Source organism: Danio rerio, chromosome 6 (assembly GCF_052040795.2).
Source record: "Danio rerio strain M-AB ecotype USA chromosome 6, GRCz13ab, whole genome shotgun sequence".
Classification (NCBI taxonomy): Eukaryota; Metazoa; Chordata; class Actinopteri; order Cypriniformes; family Danionidae; genus Danio; species Danio rerio.
Window position 1 is genome coordinate 12899432 of NC_141026.1, and position 27276 is coordinate 12926707.

The following is a 27276-nucleotide window of genomic DNA, read 5'->3' on the forward strand; positions in this document are numbered from 1 at the left end:
GGTCTATATGAAAGTCACGTGACATAACCGGGAAGTGTTCGCAAGAGGTACGTTGGCTTCAAACATTATTATATAACTTACACATTACATACAGTATATCTTACATTATAACGTCAACAACGGAAATACAATACACATATCTAGAAGTATCACTAGTTAAATAAACACGATAAACGGATAATTTTATTAAAATATATGTAATATTGTAATAAGGTATGACCCGAATTAGGTGTTATAACACAGCGTTTTTCACGGCGTCAATTTTAACTTGAGAATTAAGTTTGTAAAGTAACTAAAGGTAACAAAAAACGCGTCTTGGTTTATAGTCTGTTTAAGAAATACTAAGGTCAATTGCGAATTGTTGTGGTTTCCCACCCCGTTATGTGAGAGACTTCCTCTTCCTGCGTTTAATTAAAGGGAACAGACGAGGACACATCAACATGGTGTCTCTTATTTGCACTTTACAAAGTCACCGGGACGATGTAAATTGCGTCGCTTTCTCCGGCGACCTGCTGGCGACCTGCTCCGCGGACAAGAGCATCTGTGTTTACTCCAGCCGAGACTTCAGCGAGCTGCCCTTCTCCCCGCTGTCCGGACACGGCTACGGCGTCCACTGCTGCTGCTTCAGCGCCTGCGGACAGTACCTGGCCTCCTGCTCCACTGATGCCACGACGATGGTGTGGTCGATGGACACCGGGGAGATCGAGGCCGTCCTGGAGCATCCGGGCCGCAGTCCGGTGCGGGTGTGCGCCTTCTCCCCTGACTCCTCTCACCTGGTGTCCGGAGGCTCCGACGGCTCCATCGCGTTGTGGGATTTTACCTCCAGGACGTTGCGCAGGTACACTTCGTATGCTTATTTGTGATTTTTAAATAATCATATTAGTTAATAGTTAAAATAGATAAATGATTTGTAACTTTTTATTACTGCCTGGTATTAATTTTTATGTCTAAACTGCTTTGCTTTATTTTTAAATATTGCTGACATTACCTGTCAATGGCGACTCAGCGACCCAGTGACCGTCTTGCTGTTGCCTTACAGCAAGAAGGTCGCTGGTTCGATCCTCGGCTCAGTTGGCGTTTCTGTGTGGAGTTTTCATGTTCTCCCTGCGTTCACGTGGGTTTTCCCCACAGTCCAAAGACATGCGGTACAGGTGAATTGGGTAGGCTAAATTGTCCGTAGTGTATGAGTGTGTGTGTGTGTGCGTGTGAATGTGTGTGGATGTTTCCCAGAGATGGGTTGCGGCTGAAAGGGCATCCGCTACGTAAAAAATGTGCTGGATAAGTTGGCGGTTCATTCCGCTGTAGCGACCCCGCATTAATAAAGGGACTAAGCCGACAAGAAAATGAGTTATTAATTACCTGTCAATCATTTTTATTTCTATCTATGCCATATAGACAGATTCAGTTTTACTGTAATAAATCTGGAAAATAACAGATTTAATGCTTTAAAGCTGTTTTAAAACATGTCCTTTAGTTCAAGTCAGTTTAGTATTAATTCAGTTCAGATTCAGATTAGTTTTTGTCATGTGAAAATATTAGGACACCATATGAACACCTGTGTATTTTGTACCATTTGTGAATACAACGTGAATTTTTAATCTTAGTGTTAACAATTCTGAGAGATTAAAGTAATATGAACAGTTAAATCTAAGATATGTATGTTCTTAAACTAAGGAAATAAAGTAAAAACACCCTCACATTTATTCCGTCTTAAAAGGCTCAAATCACACGCAGGTGTATTACACCAGGTGCACATGATTAGTAGACTGTTACTCTGGGCCCGTTCTTCGTTCGTGGATTACTCAATTAGCTGGATTTGGGTATTGACAATCTGACACGATCCAGGATCATTTAGTTCTTCAAAACTCATCCAAGAGTTGTTGTCATAGCAACGATTGTGGTAGCTCAAACCTGCTCGAGAGCAAGCTTATTACATATAAAGGGGATTAGATCAGTGCATTTCAAGCAAAGGTAATACTGATAGTATGTACCGAATGCTGATATTTTCTTACAGTAGTAACCTGTAGATTATATACACTTAGGGAAAAATAGTAAAAAAAAAAAGTTTATATATATATATGTGTATATATATATATATATATATATATATATATATATATATATATATATATATATATATATATATATATACACATTTATAATATTTAATATTAAATAATATTTAATATTAAATAATTGATAATATTTATGTTTATATACATATAAGTTAAAAAAAATATATAAATAAAACTTAGTAAATAAAAGTGCAACAACGGGGTGGTTCTCCCCTAGGGGATCAAAGAGAACATTTATTATAATGGATTTTTTTGATACAAATGCGTACTATTTAAAGGTACCAATCCAGCTTTAGTACAATTTCTGTAAAATAATAGACATGCTTAATATTCAACTGTTTTTTTTGTTTGTTTGTTTTTATAAAGGAAAAATAACTTATGCAGTCATGCACATGTTTTAACAGCTAATATGCAGGTGATTTAATTATTTGCAAAAGTTGCTGACATCTTTACTGATATCAAAATGCTTTTTCATGCAAAATGAATTACATTGTTTTTATGCCGATTAAGAAACTAAAATAGGCCCAGGCTACTATAGTAAAGAAAATCTGATCTAAAATTTAAAACTAAATAAATAGCTAAATACTCTTGACACATGAAAGTACAGTATAAAGCCTGTAGCCCACAATAAAGGTGGAAAGTTATTATTTTATGTAATTTTGCTCACATGGATAATTAAATATTAATCAGATGATGTCATTAAGCTGCTGTGCTGTCAGCCAATAATTGCAATGCTGATTATGATTTTGAGGATCGATAGATCAGTCCTTCACACACGCAGCGATCTCAGATCAATTCATCCAGACATTTTAATCTGATTCGCGAACTTGTTTGAAAAACCAAATTAGCCAGAGATCAGTTTTCAAGATCAAAAGATCTAGGATCTGTCAAATCATCTTGGATCATTTAAGCAAGGTACAAAGAATGGACCCCAGGTCTGATCATCCCAGCAAGAGAGCAGACCCCAAGATGCTTAAAGAGATCTCCAAAAACCCTAAAATGCCATCACCGCACCTAGCTACTGTTAATGTGAAAGAGCTTGCCTCTACAATCAGAAAGAAACTGCACAAGTTTAGGGTTCCCATGAAATGGAAGTTAAGATTGTCCTTTTATTCCTTTATCGGGATGTACCTTTACTTGAAACAGTCCAGAAATTATCAAAAAAATATATATATATCCAGAGCGTTGCATGGCTTGTGAGGTGTGCAAGAAGGAAACCTTTGCTCTCTAAGGGAAACGTCAAGGCCAGACTGAAGTTTGCCAGAGAGAATGTTGACAAAGTCCAGAACTTCTGGAATAATGTTCTTTTGACAGATGAGTTCAAAATTGAATTATTTGGACACCAGAAAAGAATGCTTGGAGTAAACCAAGGACAGCGTTTCATTAAAAGTCATACCAACTGTGAATTATGGAGGTGGGCGTGTCATGGTTTGGAGCTGCTATTCTGTAGAGGGACTTGGTTAGATCACCATCATAGAATCCACCATGAATTCTACAATGTATCAGAGGGTGTTGAGGAACGCATGAGAAAAAAATGAGAGCTGAAGCAAAGCTGGACCATGCAACATGACAATGACCTAAAACAGGGGTGCCCAAACTCTGTCCTGGAGGGCCGGTGTCCTGCAAAGTTTAGCTACAACCCCAATCAGACACACCTGGGTTGGCTAATCAAGCTCTTACTAGGCTTTCTAGAAACATTCTTGCAGGTGTGTTAAGACAAATTGTAGCTAAAATCTGTAGGACACTGGAGTTGTGCACCCTGTTACCTAAACACACCTGACCTAAAACTTATCAGTTAAGGACTGGTTGATAACTGCTAAAATGGAGAGACCTGAAATGGCATAGTCAAAGCCCAGACGCTAATCCAATGAATATGCAGTGTGATGACTTTAAATGGGCTCTACATGCAAGAAACCCTTCAAACAACAGTGGGATGCTATTTCCTTAGACTGTTATTTCAGCTAAAGGACATAACAATAGCTTTTGGAGGTAGGGTGTCCCAACCTTTTCCTCAATTAGAATATGCATTTTATAGAATTACACATTAAGAACATCTTAAAGTCTTTTCTTCACTTTTAATTGTTGCTAATTGTTAATAGTTGCTTTAATCTCTCATTATTAAGATTAAATGTCCATATATTTAATTATTACAAAAAATACCCAGGTAATTTCACCATGTCCTAATTCTTTTCAAATGACTGTATACTGTATATTATAGAAACTGTAACTAAAATTAAATCATAAAATGTAAGATTAAAAACAAATTTAGACATTTGTTGAATAAGTACTCAAAAAGAGTTGAGTGTTGTTTTGCATGAAATGAGACTTCTTTCACTCTGATTGACATTTGTTGTGTTTGGTGGTGTTCAGGACCGGTGTGGTGAATGACACCAGTATAGTGGCCTGCTCTTTCACTCCCTGTGGTCAGATGTTCATCACCGGCTCCACATACGGTGACCTGCGTCTGTGGGACCTGAACATGAATCATCTTCATGCGGAGAAGAATGCCCATGACCTGGGGGTCTCCTGTGCTCAGTTTGCTCCTAAGATGATGAAGGGTAGGATTTTCTGGATTCTGATTCTGCCATTTGATTTCATCAACGCTGAAAATCTTTCTAAAAAATTCTTTTTTTTTTTGAGTATCAAAAATTAAATCTGAAAGGGTTTCACACTCAAAGTTAATTGTGTATAATTCTGAAACCCATATGAACACAATAATGGGTTTTGTCCTGCTTCACATTTCACACTGCTTATAAATATATCAGAAGTTATTAAGTAATCCTGTATATTCACACATTACATTTTTAAACTGTTTGCTGATTTGCATACTGTATTTGTGATGTCGGTGATCTCTGATATGATAAACGCAGCCTGCAAGCTTTTTATATTACCAAATGTCATGAAGTGTTTATTAATGAATAATAGTCCATTATTTTAATATTTATTGAAATGTAAATGAACACATTTTTTTCATCACTATTTGACATTTTCTTTTCATAAACTCAAACACCTGTTTATTTAAGATACACAGCATTTCCGTAGCTAAAACGCATGCGAAAATGAGGTATGTAATTGTTATTTACATACTGCGTCATTTCACAACACACACATTTGGCACAAAAGCAATGAAAACTCCATTTTAGAGGGTAAAAAGCAGGGTTAACTTCTTAATTACAAGCGTGAAACATTCCTTTGCTGAAGGGTGAGTAAATGGCAGAACATTTATTTTTAAGTAAATAATTTCTTTATTTCTTTTATTGACTCCAATAATTTAACACTACAAAACCAGCCATTTTATTTATTTATTTACCTGTACATTTATTTTACAATTGTACAGTTTGTACCTGTACAATTTTATAGATACAAATTTATTTATTTTACCTGTACAATTTTAACATTACTAGTTTAACACTTTTACTCAAGTAATTTTATAAGGATGTACGTAAGTCACATTGTTTTTCATATACTTCTGACTGCTGATTGGTTATTCATTTTGTAAATATGTAGTCATCTTAAATGGCTCAAACGTATGCTGCTGTTAAAAAGTTTGGTTTATGTATGTTTTATTCATTTGCATTACAAATGTATTGTTTATTCACCAGGTAAGCCTTTAACCTAAATCAATGCTAGTCTAGTTTGATCCTTGTTAAAATTAGATTCTTATTTAACATAAATGTTATTTGTTTCAAAAGAATCTTGAAAACGTATATAGACTACCTGACAAAAGTCTTGTCAATCCCAGTTCTAAAAGCCAAAAATAGTAACTTGACTTCTTGTTGATCATTTGGAAAAGTGGCAGAAGGTAGATTTTTCCAGGTTGATGAATCATCTATTGAACTGCATCCCAATCATCACAAATACTGCAGCAGACCTATTGGAGCCTGCATGGATCCAAGATTCTCACAGAAATTAGTCAACTTTGGTGACCAAACTAGATCAATTAGAAGTCAAGTTATTATTTATTGTTCTAAAACTTGGATAGATGACAAGACTTTTGTCAGGTACTGCATCTCTTCAATTACTCAGAAATATTAAGCAGCAATTTAATGTTTCTTGAGAATCAAATCAGCATATTATAATGAGTAAATTTAAACTTTCAGCATAAAAAGTCTCTTTCAGAATAAACTTATGACTTTGACCTGTAGCTGTGGCAGTCTGCAAAATCATTTCCACATGGCTTTCCCTTCTAAGGATGAATCATTTGTTAATAAAAGTTAAAGATGAACTCTCTGTCTGTCTTTACCAGGCACAGATGGCTGTGTTCAGTTTCGACTGGCCTCATGTGGACAGGACAGTCTGCTGAAGATATGGATTGTTTCTCTTTTGCCTTCTGCAGGTAGCATCACCTTATACCCTACCCACCTGTGTCTCCTTTTCCTTCTTTATCTTTGTTTGTAGCGTGTTTGTGTTTGTTTGTGTTTGTGTGTGTTTGTGTGTGTTTGTGTGTTTGTGTGTGTGTGTGTGTGTGTGTGTGTGTGTGTGTGTGTGTGTGTGTGTGTGTGTGTGTGTGTGTGTGTGTGTGTGTGTGTGTGTGTGTTTGATTTAATGATGCATGCTGATCCACAGGCATTAAGATGCAGCTCGCTCACACTCTGACAGGACAGTCTGCTCCGGTTCTGTCCTGTGCTTACTCTCCTGATGGACAGATGCTGGTGTCAGGGTCAGTATTAAACACATGTACACTGCAGGAACTCTAAAGTAACATCATCTTTAAGTTAAAGTACCCAATTAATGCTATTTTTTTATTGGATCCTAATTTAGTTTCAGATATCTCTTGCAATCCATTTAAAGAAATAAAAAAGAAAGTCATTGAATAATATACATTACACCTCTTTTCTCAGTGTTTGAAATGGTTTGTTCAACCTGTCAGCGAATTTAACTTCTGGGCAAAACTGAAATATCGCATCAAACATTTGTGAAGTAAGCATCACTTTCTGATTATACTGGTGCCACATATTAAAAGTAAACTGGAATTTGCTGCATTTGAAAAAGCCACTGTGGGTCTTCTTACTTGTATAATAAACTACTTGTGCCTCAGAAAATAAAGATGAAACTAATTAACTTTTGGGAGCACAGACACTAAAGGCAGTTCTGGGAGGTAATAATGTTAAACCACTTTTTTTGATAATGGACTTTGGCTAAGAGATATTAGAATGACCAAAGTGAAGTTTATTTATAAACTCATTTCATGAGGATCACATGCTTATGATTGCTTGCAGCTGCCCCCGCTTTATTCAACTAATGATTTACCAATCAGACGATTCCTAAGCCACTATAAATACCCTAAGTTCCATATAACTGCCATCTTTGTTTTGAAGAATCTCCCCTTCCACCCCTACTCCTCCTCCTCCTTTCCTAGATGGGTGGCATGATGGCCCAGTGGTTAGCACTGTTGCCTCACAGCAAGAATGTCACTGGTTCTTGTCCTTACCAAGCCAGCCAACGTTTCTGTGCGGAGCTTACGCATTCTCCCCGGGCTCATGTGGGTTTCCCCCAGGTTTCCCGGTTTCCTCCCACCATCCAAAAACATTCAACTTAAGTTAATTGACTAATCCAAATCTGCACCATAGACATGTTCCTAGTAAGTAGTTATCTCTTAAGAGCAATCACTATCTGTTCATTAGCTAATACAGCAGGGGAGTTCTCGAGATCTACCTGAGCTCAAACTCCCCTCTTGCAAATGGGAGGGAGCCAGGGGCACGAGGATCTTATGAGCTCAGGGCTCTCTCCTGAACAGCTTGACAAACAAGCTTTATAATCAATCATCAGCTAAGTGTGATTTCTTGAAACAACAATTCAGATGTTTTGCAATGTGGTCGGTCCACTTGCTTATTCATTAATACCATTCCATACACTTGTTACAACATGATCTGTTAACATGATCTGTTAAAACAAAATAACATGACTTTTTTGATGCGCATGCTGGTATTTATTTAGTAAATGTGTTTCCATTATAGTTTAGGCACATTTATTTCTTATCAAATAAAAAAAAACAACTCATTTTTGCAGCATCTTTCTATTTCCGTTAAGCATTTTTAATGCAGTATTCCAAAATGGCATACAAATGTGTGGATGAAAACAGATAATTACATTACAGAACTAGACTTAAGCACCAAGGCCAAAACAATGCTGTTTTTTTCCATTGTCAGACCAGTAGCTTGAAAGTGCTGCCCTAAAACCTGTTCCTAAAACATGCCTTAAGGAAGAAACAGCATACAATTTCACCAGTGATGGGAAAAATAAATAAAAGCTGTGTGAACACACATGCTAAATGCAAATATCTGGTCTACAGATCTACTCTTTAGCATCAACACATGAACAATATGAAGGACAAAACCTGCAAAAAATAAATAAATAAATGCACAAATATACAAATAAAAAAGTAAATGTATATAAAAATCCACAAATTCCTGAATAAATAATTAATGGTGTGGGAGGTTAGATGATTAAATAAATTACAGTAATGTTGGGGGGATTTAAAAATGCTAAACTAAAAGTTTATTTTTCTCCCCTTTCAAATGTTTATTAATTCTTGAAAGTAGTTACGTATTTACTTTTCCTCAGGTCAACTTGCTAATGAGATATGTCAATCATCAGAAGCCATTCAAAAAATCGAGTGCAAAACTTTTCTAACGACCAACCAATGATGGCATTAAAAACCACCTTCTGATGATTGATAGGCACCTGTTTATTATCATGTTGACCTGAGGAAAAGTAAATACGAAACTACATTCAAGACTGAATAAAGGTTTGAAAGGGGAACAAATTAAGTTTCAGTTGAGCATTTTCCTATTCCTCAACTTTTGTGTAATTTATTTAATTGTTTACATGCCCGCACCATTAATTGTTTATATATTTATTCATGCAGGAATTTTTGTATTATGTATTTATTTATGTATTTGCATATTTATTTTATTTATTTTTTATTTTATTTATGCAGGAATTTATGGATTTATTTCATTTATTGCATATTTATTTTTTAAAGTTTGCAGGTTTCGTCCTCCATAGACCACCAATTTGCAGTAACACTCTCTATTCTGTAAAATAGGGGCTTGTATGTACAAGAACCCTAAAAGTAAATTAAAAATAGACCATCCGTTACTATCCGTAAATATTTTAATTGACTCCTATGCCTAATCTACTTTTGTCCATTTATCAGCCAAATGACTGGGCATACAAACTTGTCACCTTTCTGCAAAATTCAGCAATTTAATTGAATAACAACTGTTGTGTGTTGTAACTAATAAACTCAACTGTAAAAAATACTGTAGTATATTTTAGTTTTACTACAGTAAGATGTGGTGTATTGTAGTATGTTATACCTTATAATTGTAGAAAACTACAGTATGATGCAATCCTTTCTGTATGAGCTGGATGCGCAGAGGTAAATGCATATTTTGATAGGGAGGTTTTACAGCCCATTGTAATGTTCAGGCCAAATGTTTTGATTCGGACAAACTTTTCTTGGTTCTACACTTTCCAATCAATATACAAAAAAAAAACATCTAAATATATAATTTAATGATTGCTATCAGAATGTAAAGAGACTTTCAACCAGCACAACAAAAATAGTTTCTTAAGACAATCTATCAACCTATTGAACTTTAGTAGCGTGATAGTTCACCCAAAAATGAAAATTGTCATAATTTACTCGCCCTTATTTCAAATCTTTATAAGCCTTTTTGTTCTGCTAAACGCCAAAGAAGAAATCCTGAAAAAAGCTGGAAACCTGTAACCACTGACTTTTTTTGTTTTTTATGGATAATTGTTGTTGTTAGTATTTGTTTTTCCTACAATAAAAGTCAATACTTTTGTGTTCAACATAATAAAGTAATTGCTAAAGGTTTGGAACTACTTGAGGCTGAGTAAATGGGGAGAATTTTCATTTTTGGGTGAACTATCCTTCTAATTTTATCCAGAAAACGCCACCAAACTCTAGCTCGCAGTTCCTCTGTTTTCCGCTGGGTGGTGCTCTGCCGTCACAGACGTCAGCAGTGTGAAGCACAAACGATGAATGCGCGGCGGTGCTGCTGACGTCTTTTTGCTAAATAACACACTCTGATGAAATGGATTGTTCATCCGCTGTGTGTCAGCAGACAGACAGACTCTCGATTTTACTGCACATAAAGGCCACAGAGAGCCTGTCTGACTCAACGCCTTTTAAATGTCACTTTCTCTTTCCCCACAGATCAGTGGATAAGACCGTCACCGTGTATCAAGCTGTGAGTCTCATTCATATTCATCATCACATATTTCTGTCCAACCAACAAAAATAAAAGAGGATTGACAGCTCAGCCCGCTTGGATGTCATTAGCATAAGGTTTACATTAAAAATAATAATGACTTCTCCTTTGCAGGATGAAGGCGTCTTACTTTACACACTTCACCAGCATGACAGGTGAGTTCGGAGTGTTGATTATTAAGGGTTAAAACTCTCAGTATAAGTTACTGATCACTCTTTTTGGGTAGGTATGTGACTGCCTGTGCATTTTCCCCCACGGCCCCTCTCATCGCCACAGGCTCCATGGACAAAAGCGTCAATATCTGGAGGATGGAGGAAGGCAGCAGTGCACAGGGTGAGTTACTAACACACAACTGAGCCTTCAAATCATATTCAAAATGCATTGCGTTGTAGAGTTTATAGTAAGGCTGCACAATTTTTTGGTTCAGCATCGATATCGCAATGTAAACGATGGCAGTAGTCACGTTGCAAGATATGCAATGTTGAGTCTATTATATATCAATGTTGAGGAATATAATGTACAGTTTTCACATGATTTAGAGGCCTATGACTGTTAGGATTGCTCCATTAGTAACCTTAATAAAGAAATGCTAGATAGATAGCTAGCGATTGTAACTTTTTTCTTTATTGTATTTAACTAGGCTTTTACTTTATTTATTAGATTTTATGCAGACGTACACATCAACTAAATCATCCCAGTCCCAACAATTACACAACCTTTCCAAATATATATTCAAGTCATCTGGTGAAATTGTATTCATATTGCAATATTCATCACAGACTTGCAATATATCGCTATATTAGATTCTCCCAATATCGCGCAGCCCTAGTTTATATAAATATGGATCACTCCTATTCTGAAGTACCCTTTTATAAAATATGGTTGTTTTAGAGTAAATTGTCTCTGTGTTCTGGACAAGGTTTTATTTGTTTTATTTCTGTAATTAGTTTAGTAGAGATTAAATGATTGTAAAATCATTTAAACCAAACAATACCAGAAAACATTCAGTCCATAGACTGTAAAAGGTATGGACGTAGTATCCGTGACGTCACCCATAGGTTTCTTATAAGCGCATATAATGCTGCAAGTGGGTGTGGCCAACCGGCCCCATTTTGTTCGTGCGTCATCGCTCCAACTGGGGGTAACCAAATAAGGGCAAAGAGGCAGAGCGTGAGTGGAGCTAAAGACACACTTATCTTTAGGAGAATCAATTAATACTTCATTACTTGCGACTCGCTTGTGTTCCGACCACTTGTGCTTGGTTGTACACTATAGGCCTACTCACACTATGCTATCCGTACTGTGCCCAGGCCCGTTTCCCAGATTGAGAAGTGTGAGTGCGCTGAATCGGGCTCAGCATGGTTCACTTGGGCTTTGGCACGGTACACTTGTGTGAGAGTTCAAAACACGCCAATGCCCGAAACTGAAAGGGAGACGTGACTTTTAAGGGAACTGCTGTAGTTTATTAAATACGCAAACCCCTCACTGCACGACAGCTGCGCACCTTCAGCAAACCTCCTAATTCCTGCAGCACGAGGACTTTATGATTGTTTATGAGCGTCAAAAGTGGCTGATTTGTTCGGTGTAATATCTGAGTGCTTTGATCCGGTTCGAGGCATAGTGTGAGTACGCCCTATATCAATAAAGTGTTTAGTCTTTTAAAAACACTGTTGTAACACATTAAGCCACTAAATACATTTTTCTACAGGAGGAAAACGCGAATGACTTCCAAATATTTCAAATACAGTCTGTGTTCGTATATGCAAGGCTATTTATGAAATCCAGGCATAAAACTGTATGTCAACGTTTCAGATAACCGTTCTAGAGCTTACAGCTAATCAATCTGTCAGATGCTGGAGTTCATTACAGGTCTAAAGAAAAATATGAATGATAAATGATCTCAAATAAAACAAATAAAACAAATACGGGGGGGATTTTGGGCAAGTGTTTCCTGTGAAGGGCATCTCAGCCAATGAGGGCAGAGGGGCAGTGGCTCTAGCCACCAGGCCACCCCCCTGTGCACGGCCCTAATCTGGGATCACCAAAGTGGAATGAACTGCCAACTTATGCAGCATATGTTTTACGTAGCGGGTGTCCTTCATGCTGCAACCCATCACTGGAAAACACCCATACATACTCATTCTCACACACACACATGCACTGCGGACAATTTAGCTTACCTAATTCACCTATAGCGCATGTCTTCGAAACCGGAGCACTCTGAGGAAACCCTTGTGAACATGGGGAGAACATGCAAACTCCACACAGAAATACCAACTGACCCAGCCGGTACAAAAATCAGCAACTTCCTGCTTTAAGGGGATCATGCTACCCATATATATAATTTTTTTCCTTTATATTTTCTTTTATTTGCTCTAATGAAAATAGTGCTGATTCTTAGCTCATCAATTTTTTATTTTTCCCTTTCTTTCATGTTGATTCCTGCTGATTACTGAAACCGAAGGCAAATCTCTTCCTGGTGAGTGTGTGTGTGTGTGTGTGTGTTACCAGTTTTTCATGTTTGTTTTGGCTGTAACTAGCCAACAATATGCAAATATTGGGTTACTTTCAGGACGGAATAAAAAAAACCCTCAACAAACAAGCACTTTATAATTGATCAGTGTTTGTATGGTATTGTTACATTGCTAAAGCTTGTGTTTTCTGCTAAAAAGATTCAATCAGTAGAATACAAACACAGTGTAAGGGGTCATAACTAAACCATAATGATCAGTTATGCTTCTCCTGTTCCACTTTGCAGATGAAAAAGCTGCATTTTCAAACACCGAAGGTAAGTGAAAAGCTGTCGTCATATCATTTACACAGAAACTCAAAGATCTTCAGAAATATATTATTGTCATTAAGCAGAATGTGTTTTTTTTCCCCACAAAGTAATAATAATAGCAGTCATTTTTAGTGAAAAAATATAAAAAAGGCACTATATGTAAACTTTTTTCATTAAAATACGTACAGCAGGAAAATATGTATTGAACACATCACCTAAACCTATTTCCAAAGGTGCTGTTGACCTGAGTTTTTCCCCGGATGTTGGTAACAACCAAAGAAATTCATAAATGCAAAAACAAAAAACAATCTAATTAGTTTACAAATTAAGTTATTTGTAATTAAATAAAATGACGCAGGAAAAAAATATTGAACGCATGAAGAAAGGGAGGTGTGGAAATCCATTGAAAGCCCAGACACCAGCTGAAATCTCTCAATAATTCTTCAGCAACCTTCTGCCCTTCATTAGTGTACTTTAATATCAGTTGCTTCACTCCAACATCTACATTACCAGGATGATGAAGATCAAACCAGGGTGGACATTTCAGCGAGACAGTGATCCAAAACACAGCCAAGGAAAAATCAAATGCTTTCAGAGAAAGAAAATCAAGCTGTAGAATGGCCCAGCCAATCACCTGACTTGAATCCAATAGAAAATAAAAATTAAAGATCAGATTTGATAAACAAGACCCACAGAACCCTCAATATTTTTACACTCTGTTGAAGTTAAATTCTCTCGTTCTCTCGTAGTTACAATTTTTGAGAGGTGCGCATCAGCCACGGCAAAGGTTGTGCAGGACCATACGTGTGTGCTTGAAGCAAAAGTGTAAATCAGCCTTGAGTATTTGAATACTTTAGCTCATCTATGAACATTATTTGTGTTGGCTGTAATAAAGACGACAACTCTTATGATTCCAAACTCTATCACAACGTCAAACTATGCCTTTGTTTGTTGTGAATATGCGCCATCTAGCCGTGAAATAATTGAGGGGGGGGGGTTTATGGTTCTTCTAACCCTAGTATCTGCAGACACGTACAGTGTGTGTGTGTGTGTGTGTGTGTGTGTGTGTGTGTGTGTGTGTGTGTGTGTGTGTGTGTGTGTGTAATACTGCTGACCATGCTCAGTAATTAGTCGCTGTGAGTCAGAGACACAGGAGAGGTGTAGTATCAGCCTGAATACTGAAACAGGATGAGAATGAGCTGTATTCTTCTCTCGGCCTTCAGAAGGGCTTTCTCTGGGGTGAAGAAGCACAGCTGCAGCCTTCGGTCCAAATACACGCACACACACACACTTCACTTCATCAGCTCACACTGAGGAAATCTGATGAGATCTGCATTATGAATACCAACATAACAGCTCACACACACGCTAGGAAGTCAAAGTACTGCAAATGATCTGACTGCATCCTGAGCGGATACACGCTGTAGAACACTCCAGCTCATGATTTATGCATCCGACGCAGCGAGAGAAGCCTTGACCTGCAGTCTTAATATGAATTTACTCTTCCGCTTCTGTTTAATTCATATGATTCGTTTTGATAATGCACTTCTCGTGAGATATTGGAGTGGTTATGATGCAGAAAAGAACTTTGACTTCAAAGATGTTTGAAAAAAAATATTAAATTAAAAATACTGTTCGCATTGACGTTTTTGAAATGCCTTTGGAATAGTTAAATAATTGAAATATTATCATAATTCTGCCATAAATAAAATTTGTCACTGTTTACTCATCCTCAACTAGTTTTTTTTTTGCACATAGGATACTGTATTTGACCTCCATTTAAAAACAAATGTCATTATATGAATGTCAGATGCTACCAGTTTCTTCAGAAAAAATATATTATTTTGTGTTTAACAGTCAACAGAAAAAATTCAAAAAGATTATATTCATAAAATTGTTCAACAAATACAATTCAGAAAAGTTTGGAACAATTTATAAGTTTATTTTCTTTTTTTGTGTGTGAACTATCTCTTTAAGACCATTATTAATAAAGGTTAATAAACATCTTAGAAGCCAATTGTCCAGTTACTTTTTTGGACCCTTAACAAGTGGGAGGCACATATGCAATCTGTTGTAATTCCTACACCGTTCACCTGATTTGGCTGTAAACACCCTCAAATTAAAGCTGACAGTCTGCAGTTAAAGTACATCATCTTCACAACAAGAAATGTACTCGTATATGATCATATTTCTTGCTTTTATTTAGAACTTCTGGACAAATGTTTGATTTAAAAATTTATATATGTATATTAAAATAAATATTAAATCTAAAACACTTTTTCAAAAACTAATGATTACAGGACCAACATAAAAATAAAATGAATCATTCCCACCATGCTGTTATTCATGTTTCTGTCTGTATCCATGTAATGGTGTGTAATATTGCACTGATATAAATTATGAACTTTTTTTTTTACCATAAGTGAAGAATTTTTTTTTAAGACTCGAGCGAAGAGTTCGCGCCATGCCATGTTTGTTTTGAGTTGAAGATGAATCACTTTGAAGAGATTTTGTCTGAAGCAATACAACTGTACACACATCTTTATGATCCATCTATGCATGATCATAGGGATAACTAGATGACCAGTAATTCTTGTCTAGAAAATGCAACAGCCGTGTAATAGGAAGAAAGTGTTTGTTTAAAAGTTTGGAAAAAACTGAAGCATAGCTCTGTTAAAGCCAAAAGAGGCCATGGCAAAAGTGGAGACCTAGTTACACAATTACAGAATGTTTTTCCACAATTCATAGGTTTTACACTGATGTATACATTACAATTTTTAAAAAAATAATTAAATAGTAAAAGAAAAAAAAAACTATAATTAAGGAACAAATAATTTCTTTGATAACTGGAAAGGAATTTTTGAACCTGTTGGTTTACAATATACTGATGCCCTTTATTAAGCTTTATTGGTGGAGCATATCAGTAGAGGACAAACTAGCCAGACAGTAATGTGTCAATTGTGAAATGGGCTACATCTAAAAAAAAAAAAAAAAAAACATCTATCCTGATGCGTTAAAATTCGATTTGAAAATCTTGAATGGTTATAAAAGTCTTTATAATCATTAAAATAATGTATAAAAATCATTCGTTTAAAAATCTTAAAAGATATTAATGATATGACAGATCTGAAAACTTCCTACTTCTGTTTATCCGACTGATTTTACGGTCAGCTTGTTTTGACCGCCCCTTGTCGTTTTAAAGAATAACTCTACAGTGAACGCATCAAGTATAAAAGCCTCATATCCATTTCGTGAGGTGTGCATGCAGTCAGCGGAGGTCCTTGACGTGGCGCCATGCGAAAGTATAAATCAGGCTTTACCAGGGGGACCTCTCGAGAACTACCTGATCTCGTACCCCCTTACATGCTCATTGACCAGGCGGGAACCCTGGGTTCAATTATCTCTAAGCTCAGGGTTCTTTTCTGGGACAGCATGCCAAACCTGCTATTAGTATCAAGCAATACATAATGTGAACTCTTGAAACAATGTATTTTGTGATACCACAAATTAAACTATAAAGCATAATATAAAATGATAGATTTTTTATTTTACCCATATTATATATATCATCCAACACAAGCTCACTGCAATTCGGAACCTTTTGATTAAGTGTCTAATTCATATGAAATCCTGAAATCATACAATCTTATTCGTACAGTTTGCTTATCTCCTAATGATGGTTAGGTTTAGGGGTGGGCTTTGGTGCCACGCCTCCTCTTTAGAATCCACATTTTCATATGACTAAACTCATACAAATTAGCCACTAAACTGAAAAAAAATCTTTACGTTTCCTCATGAGATCAGGCTGAAATCTTCATATTGCACAGCCCTACTTTATAGTATTTATGTATTACAAATCTCATTAATTTATTAATGCATGTAAATCAGATGTGATCTATTGTTCTGCTCTGACTCATTTTTAATGGGTAGGAGAGTATTGTGTCATTGACCCATACGCTGGTGATTCTGTCTCTCAGGCAGGAAGGCTTGTGGTCACTCCAGACTGATGGTGAGCGAATGGTCTGAGGAAGAGGTGTTGGCATGGTTACGAGAGGAGGGGCTGGAGGCCGTGACTGACGCATTTAAATCCAATAACATCGATGGAGAAGAGCTACTCTCTCTCAGCAAGGAGACACTCAGCTCTGACTTGCACATTGGTAAAATCATTCAGTGTGTTTTCTGTTCATGTCTTGCTGCATTCACCTTATTCTTTCACATAAGAGCCATTGGAACCTTATTTGCTGTTACAAACACTTCTATTGATTTTATTTATTTTTAGTCATAAAAATGGCTTATTATTTTGCTGCTTGATGATGCTAACTTGCATTATTTTTATGCATGGTCACAAACTCAATTGTTTGTCAGTAGTTTGAGTGATTACTTAAGTTTATTATTCCCAATCTTTTCCACATAGACAAATGAATCTGAAATAAGAGCATTGCAGAATGAGCTCGATACTGTATATTTGAGCAAAATATAACCATTTTATGTGAGGAGCCTCTTCCTTCCACAATGGCAATCTCAGGCTGACTGCTGAACAGCTGAGCCCAAGCCTCTTTCATTCATTTGAAAGCATCACTTCAGAGCTTAAAACAAAGGAAAACTGATTAGCTTCATTGTATTTCATAGTGTATTATGAGACATTGGACAGAGAGAGTGTGATTACCTTCGTCTGCATTTCTTCTTCAGGTCAATCACCCCTTCGTAAAGCATTTTTTTGAATGCTCGCTGATGAAAGCAGTGTTTTAGGAGCCTTTCAGTGGTTTAGGGGGTTTCCATGACAACGCTGGTCAAAGCATGTGGCTGAATCTTAATAACAGCTTGCTTGTTTACAAACTTTCCCTGGCTCTTTTCAATATGAATGTGTGGTGGCATTTGAATGTACAAGTCACGCTATTAACTAATTAAGACTATTAGCGCGATAAACCATTAATTAGCTGCTGCAGAAGCTAGTAGTTGGGTTTATGTATTGGGTAGGATTAGAGATGTAGAATAAGATCTTAATAGGCAGGTAATAAAAGTTAATAGTTGCTAAAGTGTTACCAAACGTTTTTGCAACTCCTTACCGCAAAATCAGCATTAATAACACAGACCATTTCTGAGTACCAAATACTATTACTAAAAGTAGCATTACATTTTTGGTAATTTACAAAAGTTTGACCAAAACTTAAAATTCTGTCTTGCGGATGTTTTTGTGATGTGTTCATAATATTTTGGCTTATCCATCTTTTCTTTTTCTCTGGCTTTACCTGACAAAAGTCTTATCGCCTATACAAGTTTTAGAAACACCAAATAATAACTTGACTTCTATTTGATCATTTAGTATCAGAAGTGGCAAAGGCCTCTAGATTACACTTATTTTAGCAAAATAAAATATGATCATGTGTTGATTTTTAATTATTTAATTTGGACAATAAGGTCTTACTTTGCTTAGACAAAAGTCATGTCACTTAACAGAAATAATGTACAGTGTAGAGTATAAAGTCATGCTGCAGTGAAAAAAAAATAATATTGTGGATGACTCTTATGAGCTTGGAGGACTGGACCCATACATGTCTGCAGTAACTCAAATAAATTATCAATAAAGTCATCTGGAATGACAAAGAAAGTGTTCTTGCAGGACTCCTACAGTTCATCAAGATTCTTTGGATTCATCTTTAATGCCTTCTCCTTCATCATACCTCAGACTTGCTCAGTAATGTTCATATCTGGTGATTAGGCTGGCCAATCCTGGAGCACCTTGACCTTTTTTGCTTTCATGATTTTTGATGTGGATTTTTGATGTCTCACACGCCCCCATACTGAATGGAACCCCAAACCATGATTTTTCTTTCACCAAACTTGACAGATTTCTATGAGCATCTTTGGTCGATGCGGGTACCAATAGGTCTGCAGTATTTGTGATGATTGAGATGCAGTTGAATAGATTCATCAGTTAAATCTACCTTCTGCCACTTTTCCAAATGGTCAACTAGAAGTTAAGTTATTATTTTTTGCTCTTACAACTGGAATTGACAATAAGAATTTTGTCTGGTAGTGTAAATACAGTATAGTGCCTCAGACATGTATCACAATATAATAATAGTGCAGGAATGACCTTAACTTCAGAATTGTGCCGATGTCATGCAGAATTATATAAATCCCACATGGATTTTCCTGTGTATACATTACCTAACAGCAAATCTTGATTGAGTTTTGAGGAAAAATAATGGAAAGTGGCCAAAATAAGAACTAATCCTAGAGATTGTGGGGAATGTAAACACGGGATTTGTTGAGTTATATAAAGCACTTGTCTGTTTTGCTGTCCAGAGGAGAGTTTGTGTGCATTTAAGCTGATTATTTCTGCTTCAGTCCTAAAAACCAGCAGCTATTTACATAAGAAATCCTTTCCCGATGTGCACTTCCAAAAATAAAAGCAATCACTGTCCAACGTGCCACGACAGTAACATTAGCCTGTTTCATTCGATGTGACGTTTGAACAGACATGACTTGACTTGATTCCTCCGCTGTCCACTGTGAAGCCAATCCAATGTGTCCAATTAATGCTGTACAGTCTGATGCAGGTCATTTTTGGTGGCTGAAATGGTAAGGCTAAACTATAGTGACAGGTGTTATAAGAGAAAAAAAATCTGTTAATAAGACTTGTCTTTTTATGTGAGCACCAGAGTTAAACCATGCCAACAGTTTTACATGTTGAACCCTTTGGTTTTCAGTCATTTTGACTTGGCACTGACCACACCACATACAGTTCTGTAATAGTGCCATCCACAATAGTGGATCAAAATAGAACTCTTTTGAATAATACAAAATCAGGCTCTCTAAAAACAGTTTGTACATTCACTGGCCAATTTATTAGGTACACCTGTCCAACTGCTCATCAATGTACATTTCTAATCAACCCATCACATGGCATCAGCGGTCAGCAATGTTACCTCACAGCAAGAAAGTTGTTGGTTCGAGTCTTGGATGGGCCAGTTGGCATTTTTGTGAGGAGTTTGCATGTTCACCCCGTGTTCATGTAGGTTTTCTCTGGGTGCTCTGGTTTCCCCCATAGTCCAAAGACATGCGCTTTGGTTGAATTGAATAAACTAAATTGGCCGTAGTTGCGTGTGTGTTTGACTGTGTATGGGTGTTTCCCAGTACTTGGTTGCAGTCGGAAGGGCATCCGCTGTGTAAAACATATCCCAGAATAGTTGGTGGTTCATTCTGCTGTGTTGACTTCTGAAATAGAGACTAAGCCGAGTAATGATTGAATGAATATGAAGCCACGTGGTACCTGGTTTAAAATTAGCATCTTGAGCTAAAGCACAAAATGTTAGCGTTTTAAAAAAAATGTAACAATCTTTTAACTTTTATGTACTGTTGGGGATGTTAACATCCGCTCTGGGGTGATTTTGAGTATTCATTTAGTCACAGCTTTCTCTGTGTTTTAGCTAATGGAATGATTTTTGGTGACTAATGTCATTTTGACACATATTTTGGGAAAAAAAAATCAACAATACACTCTGGGCAAATTGACTGCCCTTACATTCTGTTCAGGGCTGTTTTTGCCCCATTGACTTCCATTATAATGACACTATACAAGCATGCATTCTTGATTGTCGCTGGTTTCCTCATTTTAATTCTAGTTGTTGATCATTATTTGCAGTGCAAAACAGCTTAGTTTCTGCCTTAAATATGGAGTTGTGTGTGTGTGTGTGTGTGTGTGTGTGTGTGTGTGTGTGTGTGTGTGTGTGTGTGTGTGTGTGTGTGTGTGTGTGTGTGTGTGTGTGTGTGTGTGTGTGTGTGTGTAAGAGATCTTTTGCAAACTTACCTTGATATATCTGAGAATCAAAATAAGCAGTCCAGCTCTCAGAACATAGTAAACATAAGTGTATTTATGTGCATGCGCGCACACACACACACACACACACATACTCTGTAATGTGATGTGATGTGATGTTTCACTCCATATAAAAGCCAGAAACGTTTTTTCACAGGCTTATCTAAAGAGTTAATGCTGACAACTGATGATCATCAGTAAAAATGACACATTTGACCTCTTCTAACAGAGAAAACCACCAACAATGAAGAATGCATGATTATATGGTGTCATGGCGTGCAGTTAAAAAAAAATGTCATTATGATGCAAGTGAATGGGGCAAAAACAGCCCCGAACATAACAAAACAGTCGTAAATCTGAACAATACACGCAAGGGTTAAACAACAGAATCACATTTAAGAATTTTTCCTGTAAATTAAACATTTGTGTTATTCCAGTTTGAGGAAAAAATAAATTCCAAATGTCTGAAGTGTTCTGTCATTGTAGAAAAGGTGAAGAGAGAGACACTTGGAAACGGCTCTACTGTTAGCACGGATGTATTGATCTTTGTACTTGAGTGATCGGCTGGTGTTGAAGTGTTGTTGTGTTCACTCAGAGTCTCTGGGTCTGCGGAGTAAAGTCATGAAGAAGATTGAGGAGTTGAAGATGGTGCCTGTCTATAACGGCACTCCTGACGAGTTTCTCTGTCCAATCACACGTGAGATCATGAAGGACCCTGTGATCGCTGCTGGTGAGAAGTCTTCACCTGCTCCTCTCCAGATGTATTAACTTTAAATGTTAAAAGTGCTTGCCATAACTTAACATTTAATCAATTAAATATACTAGTATGCATTTTTTAAGATGCTAATACACCCAAAAAATAACACTTGCTGTTTGTTCAAGACTCACTAAAAATGAGCTCAAACAACAGAATTCTGGAGTTTTTTGGGGGGACAACTTATTAGTTTTTGCATATTTAAGTGGATTGAACATGAAACAATTAAGTTAACTTGATTCTTTCAAGTAGTCTCAACACAATTAAATTGTGTGCAACCTAGCATTTTTTACAGTGTACCTTTTCATTTAAATACTAGTTCATTATTTTCTACTAGTGTTTATTCTTTAGGCACTAATTTCTAAAAGTAATAATTAATATATTATATATATTATGAATAACTTTATTTAGTACTAGTAGCCTTTATGCATTACATAATGGTACTTATTCAATATTAGTACTTTTTTTTTGTTAGTTACCAGTACCCAATCAATACAGCAGATACTAATTACATTCTTTTCAATATTGATTAAAAACTGTTCTATTTATAGTAAGTGTTTATTTTTGTTATTTAAATTTATCCAAATTGAATTGACGTTTTTAGACATCTATGGGATTCTCTGACAGAAATGTCAACTGTTCTTAACTAGTTAAATTGATAAGTATTTAATCTTCAGATGCTGATATTTCAATTTAGAAACTCACACTTAAACAGATAATAGTTTTTAATTATTACGTAATAGTGTTTGTTCAGTAGGTCACTGTACTAGTTCTTATTTATTAGATACTAATACTTATTGATTGGCTTCTGGTTCCCATTTATTTACTAAGTTCTGGTACTACTTTATTGTATACCAGTATCTTTAGTAATTATTGTGAGTATCATCTGTTATCTGACATTTGGAATAAGGTATATTGTAAATCTAATTAACTACTAACTAATTAATACGTGTTAGTATCAGTTTAAAGGTGCTGTATGCAAGTTTTTGACTCTTCTAAAGCATAAAAATACCATTTGTTTGCAAATATTAAAGAAACATGCCAAGTGAACACTATCTGAAAAACAGTGCCGAATTCAGTTATTCTGCTTTAAAAATGTGTTTTTCTTGCTGAAACACGGTCTTTGCCTAGTTTAGCCTATTATATTGCAGCACCCTTTTTGCTTTGGTGGAAAAACGTGTATTTCAGTCTTTCATTTAGAAAGGCTCTCAAGGCATGCGTCCATGACAGAAATGCGACCTCCGGTGGACAGTAGCAAACTCCCAAATGAGATGCTGATTCAGAGTTCCACATGAGGTTATTAATTAGCAAATAATTCAAATGTTACGAACGTAAACATTAGGCGAACAGGTTACTTTGTAACCCCTTGTCCTAACAACAGTCTCGTGATGAGATTTGCATTGATTATCAATCTGGCTGTTTGCACCAGACAAAACATGACAGAAATTTAATTACAGAAGCACAGAATATGCACTCACTCACAAAATGGTACTGTTTCTAATTTAATTAATATATATTCAACCTCTTTAACATGATTAAATGTACATGCTGAATCACTATGTGTTGGTTTGCGTTATTTCACAGTTCTAAAGTTCAATTTCAAACTATTTATTTTATTTTCAAGACCTGAGGTGAACGATCTGCTGCTGCTTTCAGTAGTACAGCAATGAATGTCATGTAAAATGGCATTCAAACTTACATTGTTAGCATTTAACACTGAATAAAGCACATGAGGTGTACCTGAGGTGATCAGTTTATCCTGTTGTGCAGCTGCAAGAAATTGAAGCCGTTTCTAACATATCAATTCGGGGAGATAGTTAGAGCAAAAACTTAATATGGGAAATATTCCTTCTATGGCGTGTCGTTGCTTTTTATCTAGAACATGACTTAAATCAGCTTTTAGGTTCAATTGTCAGACTTCCTCCTGTTGGTCCTCAATCTGGCAATCTGCGCTTGCATTTGTTTTGATCCAGGAATGCAATACCTAGTTTAACCACTGGGTGTCAAACTTACTTACTGCACCTTTAACTGAAGCTCATCTAAACTTCTAGTATCTATTAAATATGAATCAAATACCAATATCTAAAAAACAAAAACTACTATCTATTTAATATATTGTGTGCATTTGTACTTAAAAACGTGCAAAAGTATCTAATAATAGGTAATAGTATTTAAAAATTAAGTACTAGCATTATATGACCAACTACTAGTATATTAAAAACTATGTACTACTCTACAGTTGGAATACAAATTTGTTAAAAGTGACAGATCATCATAGACATCTATGGGAAAATACTCATCACTATTTAATTAAGTACTAGTAACAAATCAGTAAATACCAGCATCTAATAAATATTATGGCGAAACAGTGGCTCAGTGGTTAGCACTGTCGCCTCACAGTAAGAAGGTTGCTGGTTTGACTCCCAGCTGGGTCAGTTGGCATTTCTGTGTGGAGTTTGCATGTTCTCTCTATGTTGGCATGGGTTTCCTCCTGGTGCTCCGGTTTTCCCCACAGTCCAAAGACAAGAGCCATAGGTGAATTGGGTAAGCTAAATTGGCCATAGTGTATGTGTGTGAAATGAGTGTGTATGGGTGTTTTTCCTGGTACTATGTTGCAGCTGGAAGCATCAACTGTGTACAACATATGCTGTATGAGTTGGTGGTTGATTCTGCTGTGGTGACTTCTGATGAATAAAGGAACTAAGGCGAATGAATAAATATAATGATATATTTAATGACTCATTACTAAACTATTTTATAAATAATAGTGAGTAAATAACAAATATGTGCTATCATATTTTCAAAATGTACTAGTATGTAAATAATCAGTGGTAATAATAGGTGCGAGTATTTACTGAAATGAATACTAGTATCTTAAAAATAGTCACTAGGAACATGAAAATAGAGACTGGTGCATTTTATAGATGAATGGCTTACTAGATTTCTGTTGTTTTCTGCTTACAGACGGTTACTCGTATGAACGAGAGGCCATTGAGGCCTGGATCAGCACAAAGAACCGCACGAGTCCAATGACAAACCTGCCCCTGCAGACCACCCTTCTGACCCCCAACCGCACACTCAAAATGGCCATATTCAGATGGAGCACTTCTCAGTGATTTCAGATAATGCTGACCGCAGATCTGTCAGGTTAGTACGACTAAAGACCCTGACAAGAATTCACTCCAGAACTGGATCGCCTCGGGACACTATATATGAGATCAATTCAGACATTAGCATGCTGTAGATTTAGCACTTAAACTAAACGGGCTACGTAATGTCTCAGATCTGGACTCTTATTAGATTTAGCTCCGGCCTCCAACAGCAACGTGACCAGAGGCCTGTCACGTATACATTCATCATCATAACACAGCAGTGTCGAGTGGCCTTAAACATCATAATAAATGTTTATCATGCCCTCTCTGCTCAGTAGCGGACGGTTCGTTGGCGTATTTATGTGCTACGCAAACACTATAATTATGATTCTGCTGCAGCTGTCCTCCATCTCCCTTCATGAGTCACGGGTCTGAATGAAGGTGAGATCCATTCAGTCTTACTGCATTCAGTCATTATTGAACTGTTAATCAAAAGGCTTTACAAATAAGGCTATATATATATATATATATATATATATATATATATATATATATATATATATATATATATATATATCAAGTAGATGCATCTTGTAACCAGTTAGATGGCTTTACTAAAGAACTGTATGTATATTACTGTACATAAGGGCATGGTTAGATGAACATAGAGCAATAAAATATATCTAATATGTTTTGATTTGGAGATTCATTTATTTCAACTAATTTAGAACAAATGCTTGCGTCCGATTCACACGGGGCTTCAGCGTCAACGCTTGACGGAGAGCGTTTCTGAAGTTGGGGCTGATGCGATCATCACAGCAGAGTCAGCCAATGACATTAGTCCGCAATCAGCTGCTGTCTGATTCGGGATATTTGCATTAAGCAATCTGATTGGCTGACGCTTCTGTTGGTGCTTGAAAAGTTGAAACTCCAAAGTCTCTTAAGGTAAGTCGCTTTACTCGGCAACCATCTTTGAAACACCTCTGGGTATGTGTACTTTCTATGTTCAGGCATTCTGTTTGCATAGGAAAACATCAAATTCTCAAAAATTGCTTGCCAAACTTACGCATAAATTTCATATTAGGAATCACCAATACAATTAAACAACAACTGTGTCTTTAGTTTCATTTCTAAATGTTTAAAACACACAAAATCTGTAGAAACTCTGAACCCCTCCCCTGAACACGTCTTGTGTATTCTAAAGTCTTTGGAAATTCCCAACTTCTGCAGCGAGCAACACTCCTGACGCAGCGCCAACAGGTCCACTATTCAGTTCAGCAATGCTTGACGTCACCTATTCAAAGTGAATGGAAAGCGCTGACGCCCCATGTGAATGGGTTGTTAGGGATCCATCACTGTTGTTGACCAAATCGAGGTAGTTATCCATCTGGTTTTATGCCTTAAAATAGCACGTCAGCAATGCGCCTCAACACACCTCGTTTTCAGACCAGCACACACCCATGACTGCACAAGTGCATGTGCGTTTTAAAGCAGCACTATGCAAGTTTTTAACCTTAAACAATGCTTCTAAAATTATATCAGCGGTAGAATAACTTTTAACTCAGTGAGTTCTGCTGCTGCGGCTACCAGATCTGCCTCCTGTTGCCTGAAATCAGCTTGCAACTTTGGTTGAGTGACCCGTAAACACAGCCCTGCCCCCCATCCCTGCCAGCAGAACAATTGACATGTATAGAAAAGCCTATGAAAACAAGAGTGTGATCTGTTTTAAAGTACACATCACATTGTTTTCATATCCTAGGTGAAGTTGTAATGTCTTATAGCGATGACATCACTTCATGGGTGTTTTACTTTCACCAGTGGTGGAGCTGAGGACCCTTTGATTCTCAACAGATTTGCCATAGATGTTTCATACAGTGTACAGAAGCAGAGGTGTACCATCCTTCTTTTTTTAGTCCTTGTTTGCCAGTAATAAGCCAATCTCTTTTGGAGGTCAGAGTAGGAACTAAAAAGGGGTTTGGGGGGGATTGCATGTCAAAACAAGATGCACAGGGGTTCCTTTTAAATCTGAGAAACAGTTCACTCTGATCTGTATTTTAAATAATGTTAAAAATTTAAATAATAGACATCCTCTTGACCCCCCCATAACAGTTCATTTTTGTGAATGAATAATCGCGCCATTCAGTCTATGCGAGAAAAAATGCCATTCATAAGAGTTCACATTAGACTGATTTCTCATAAAATAGATGTTTGTTTCTATATAAAGCCTAAAAGTAGTCAAATTAGATGCAAATTTTGTATAGTTTGACCTAAAGAATACCGAAAATAGCTAATCTGGTCAGAATACACTAAGTAGCCTATCCCACAAAACACTGAAAACCTAAATTCATTCATTCATGTTCTTGTCTGCTTAGTCCTTTTATTTATCTGGGGTCGCTACAGCGGAACGAACTACCAACTTATCCAGCATATGTTTTATGCAGTGAATGCCCTTCCAGCTGCAACCCATCACTGGAAAACATCCATACAAACTCCTTCACACACAGACTT

At 36.6% G+C, this 27276-nt stretch overlaps 1 protein-coding gene across 5 annotated transcripts; it reads left to right on the forward strand.

Moving 5' to 3' along the window:
• Positions 1-25460, forward strand: wdsub1 (WD repeat, sterile alpha motif and U-box domain containing 1). 5 transcript variants are annotated; one of them, XM_087256122.1, is made up of 13 exons: positions 1-47; positions 418-838; positions 4446-4633; positions 6322-6411; positions 6642-6735; positions 10264-10297; positions 10433-10473; positions 10545-10651; positions 12783-12797; positions 13077-13106; positions 17078-17257; positions 21518-21652; positions 24641-25459. In XM_087256122.1, the coding sequence occupies exons 2-13, from the start codon at positions 441-443 to the stop codon at positions 24790-24792; spliced, it is 1464 nt and encodes a 487-aa protein (XP_087112248.1). In that variant the 5' UTR covers positions 1-47; positions 418-440; the 3' UTR covers positions 24793-25459.
• The last annotated feature ends 1816 nt before the right edge of the window (positions 25461-27276 follow it).

What these genes read in the sequence shown, in the direction of transcription:
- wdsub1 (XM_087256120.1), top strand. Translation starts at nt 441, where the DNA reads ATGGTGTCTCTTATTTGCACTTTACAAAGTCACCGGGACGATGTAAAT. An exon ending in ACACTTCACCAGCATGACAG is followed by an intron (nt 10,474 to 10,544) that starts GTGAGTTCGGAG and finishes CTTTTTGGGTAG; the next exon opens with GTATGTGACTGCCTGTGCAT. An exon ending in GGACCCTGTGATCGCTGCTG is followed by an intron (nt 21,653 to 24,640) that starts GTGAGAAGTCTT and finishes TTCTGCTTACAG; the next exon opens with ACGGTTACTCGTATGAACGA.